Source organism: Lycium ferocissimum, chromosome 10 (assembly GCF_029784015.1).
Source record: "Lycium ferocissimum isolate CSIRO_LF1 chromosome 10, AGI_CSIRO_Lferr_CH_V1, whole genome shotgun sequence".
Taxonomy (NCBI): Eukaryota; Viridiplantae; Streptophyta; class Magnoliopsida; order Solanales; family Solanaceae; genus Lycium; species Lycium ferocissimum.
The window spans coordinates 26,607,927-26,611,795 of record NC_081351.1 but is presented as its reverse complement, the minus strand read 5'-3'; the positions used below and the strand labels follow the sequence as shown (position 1 = coordinate 26,611,795).

Sequence of the window (3,869 nt, the reverse complement as noted above, 5' to 3'; positions counted from 1 at the left end):
CGTACTAATTAGGGGGTCGGTGTAAATATATGTATAAAAATTCACTAAAATTACAATAAAGAGTAGATATTAATCCATTACTTCCAATGTTAAGAACATTAAAAGTTGAATTTATATAATTTAAATTTTGGATAATAAGTTAAGGACACTTAGTTATGATAAGTTTCAAAACCGAAAATTTCGATTTTCGCTTACGAAGACAACAAGGATAAATGGATAATAAGATAACACACTGTTAAAGAGACCAAAAAACTTATGTCGTTTAGCTTCTTTTGTTGTGATCATTACTAAGATCAGAAAACGGGAACAGCGTGGAACTAGGATGTCAACCTTTATGAGATATATTCAAATTTTAAACTTGATATAACATAATCTGATTTTTTACAAATTAATTTGATACTATAAGAGTATACTTAATAATATTTACGTAATCTGCGTTGGCTCTATGTTGACGCTTGCTATAAAACCAGGACAGAATACATAACAAGCCACAAAGCACAAAAGAAAGACAGTGACTGACATTAAACTCTCTGCTTTTTTATAATTTTGACAATGGCCTTCACAAAACAAAACGGGCTTAGCAAAACTGCTGGCAAGCCTATTCGTTGCAAAGGTATATACTCTTTAGTCTATAGGAAAATCTGTTAATTTTCTGCTATTATCTTTCAATTTTTGATCTTTATCAAATCTTGAAACAACTCGTGAATTTTTGCAAGCATAGTCTGTTCCAAACTCAGATAAAGGAAGATGATTGTGATAGATTGACACAAGTGTATAGATAGTCTAATTATAATGAATCCAGATACATTGTGGACTATAAACATGAGTGTCATGCATGGGAGCTAAAGGGGCGGAAGAGGTTCATCTGAACTCTTTTCGTCCGAAAATCACACTGAATAAGTAAGGTCAAATTGTCTTTTTATGTATATACAAAGGCGGATGTAGCTTTTTGGCTTCGGGTCCATCTAAACCCATAAATTTCAGGGTATAGATAGATATGTAAAAATCTACTACAATCTTTAACAAATATTACACTGAGCCCATAATTTTAATATTACAATGAATTTAATGCTGAAAATCTTAATAGCTGAACCCATTAAATTAAAAATCTAAATCCTCCTCTTGCATATATAACAGATGATGACTCCCTTAGTAAAATTTTGTCCCCGCTTCTCTCATGAGATCGTATGTGTAATATGAACAAGGATTGGAGGTCATATAGTATAGTGAGAATAAGTAATCCCACCTTGCATGTTAGGTGCAAACTAGTAAGAAGAAAGTAAACATGTTCTTATAGTCAACCCAAACTTGTTTGCGTTGGGGCATTTGTTAATTGATACAGAAACTTTGAGAAAAAAAACAGTAGGAGGAATTTCTGTTGATAAAAAATGCCGTTTTACTTGAATTCTGTGTTGAATTGTGTACCTTTTCACCTGGAAGTTTAAGTTGTTACTTTTAAACTGTTAGTCTCTGATAGAGCGTGCTTTTATTTACTTAATTATATTAAGTTTCAACACGTTAATCTTTGACTTGTGAGTTGTGCTGCAGCTGCGGTGGCAAGAAAAGCAGGAGAACCGCTGGTGATAGAGGAAGTGATTGTGGCTCCTCCTAAAGCGCATGAAGTTCGACTCAAAATCATTTGTACTTCTCTTTGTTACAGTGACATTACCTTCTGGAGAATGAAAGTATGGAAGTTTATGTTTCTTTCCTAATATAGCTAATCAAAGTCTCCTCTGTTGAAGTTTTTGTTTCCTAATTTATGAACTGTCTTTTATTCTTCTTAGGAATTTCCAGGATGCTTTCCAAGAATTATGGGCCATGAAGCTTTTGGGTAAATCTTACTCCTTTTTAATTTTATAATATTGATATTTGATTGAACACGAAATTTAAGAAATAAGGAACTACTTTTGTCACACACCAAAAGTATCCTTAGAATTGGTGATCAGAAACATGGTTATAAGGGCACATCAATTAGTGTTAAAAAGAATTTTTAAAGTAAAAAGTTTCCGAATATAGAGAAGTATCATCTAAAAAGGAAGATATTCAAAATTAAGGCATTGATTCTTAAAAATGCACCAGCAAATATAACATTCTGACTTTTACTGAATTCAAGGGTTGTGGAAAGTGTTGGAGAAGAAGTTGAGGAGTTAAAAGAAGGAGATTCAGTTGTACCAATATTTTTGACGGACTGTATGGACTGTGTAGATTGTAAATCCAAGAAAAGCAACCTTTGTTCCAAATTCCCATTTGAGGTATCTCCGTTGCTGCATAGAGATGAGACAAGCAGATTCACTAGTGTTGACGGAGAAACTTTACACCATTTCCTGTATATATCAAGTTTTTCGGAGTACACAGTCGTTGATGTTGCTAATGTAACGAAGATTGATCCTGAAATCCCACCTAACAGGGCATGTCTCTTTAGTTGTGGAGTATCAACAGGTAATTTCATGACCCCCTCTTAACAGCTGTCAATATGGCCGGTCTGGCTGGCCCCCGCAGACTTTGTAGCTTGGCAGGCCGCCCCACTTTGACGAGCCTTGAAATGTCTATCACAGCCCAGCTTCACGTGAGCTGCCGGCTGGGCCCGGGTCTATCTTCTAATGGGTGAAAATTAACTTTATTTTAAAAATCAAATTCCCCCTCAACTTTGAATGATAGTCATTCTCCTCCCTTTATCTTATATAATATTTATTTTCTCCTTATTATTTTCAATCCTCCATTTATATAATACATTTTTATGTTATATGTAATATTTTTTTTTAACTTAGGTATTTATTTAAGCTCATTAACATATTAAGTGGAATAATACTTATGAATTTGTCACGAAATCTAATGCTATTTTTTATAATTGTTATCTCAATTTTTTTTTTGTAACTGGAAATTTTATTACCAAAGTATAGTAGTAATATTTATAAATTATTTCTACATATGCATTAAATATATGTATTTATAAGCATGTCTATATATAATTAAATTTAACGTCTCTCTTATTCTCTATTATCCATAAAAATAAACAAGATTTGGTTGTCATTAATGGAATATTTCTTAAATTATAATTTAAAATTCATTTACAGTATAAATAAATAATTTTTAAGAATTTGTCTCTATTGTAATTTTTTTTTTGTATTAGTTGCATTAAATATATTTATAAAGTTATTATTACCTGTTATTTTCAGTTGTATAAATAAATATTAGAGTTTTAATTGTTATTAATAAAATTTATTATTTTTATTCTGTTAATTTATTTCATTATAAGACATTATTAACTTATATACTCAATTAATATTTCCAACTTTTTTTCACCCAAAAGATAATATTTATTTTTTATAGGAAATTTGTTACATAGATTAAAAAAAACGAAGAATTTCTTGATTTTAAAAAGTAAAGAAGAAGACAAAAGTTGATAATGTAAGGGTAAAATAGGAATTTTAAAAAGTCAATTAGAATAAAGGGGGGAGAATGACTATTGTTCAAAGTTAAGGGGGAGTTTGATTTTTAAAGTAAAGTTGGGGGGTGTAAATGATTTTCACCCATCTTCTAATAATTTTTACTTGTTACAATCATTTCTAGAGTTAGTTTTATTCAGTCTCGAATTGTTATCAGGCTCTTGAAATTGTCATTTCAATGTGTTTGATGTAACTTTTTCCTTTAAATCGATCCTCACTACAAGAAAAAAATCAAAAAATTTAAAATTTTTTTTAAAAATTAGTTTTTTGTTTTTTAAAAACTTTTTGGTGATTTTAAATTTTGTTTAAGATTAATTTTAAAAAATTTTTAAAAACAAAAAATAATTCTTTTTAAAAACTGGGAAAAACAAAAATTTGTTTTTTATTTAAAAAATTTTTTTTCTTAGTTCTATTCTTGTTGTT

General features: G+C 29.9%; 1 protein-coding gene across 3 annotated transcripts in view; it reads left to right on the top strand.

The window, feature by feature from the left end:
- Nucleotides 1–471: 471 nt before the first annotated feature.
- Nucleotides 472–3,869, top strand: part of LOC132033064 (alcohol dehydrogenase-like 7) — a 19,623-nt gene continuing 16,225 nt past the window's right edge. Inside the window, exons 1-4 of one of the 3 annotated variants that reach the window (XM_059422920.1) lie at nucleotides 472–613; nucleotides 1,549–1,685; nucleotides 1,785–1,831; nucleotides 2,114–2,439. In XM_059422920.1, coding sequence (XP_059278903.1) covers nucleotides 553–613; nucleotides 1,549–1,685; nucleotides 1,785–1,831; nucleotides 2,114–2,439 — 571 coding nt within the window. In that variant the 5' untranslated portion in view covers nucleotides 472–552. The other 2 variants (XM_059422921.1, XM_059422923.1) reach the window with 2 other exon arrangements.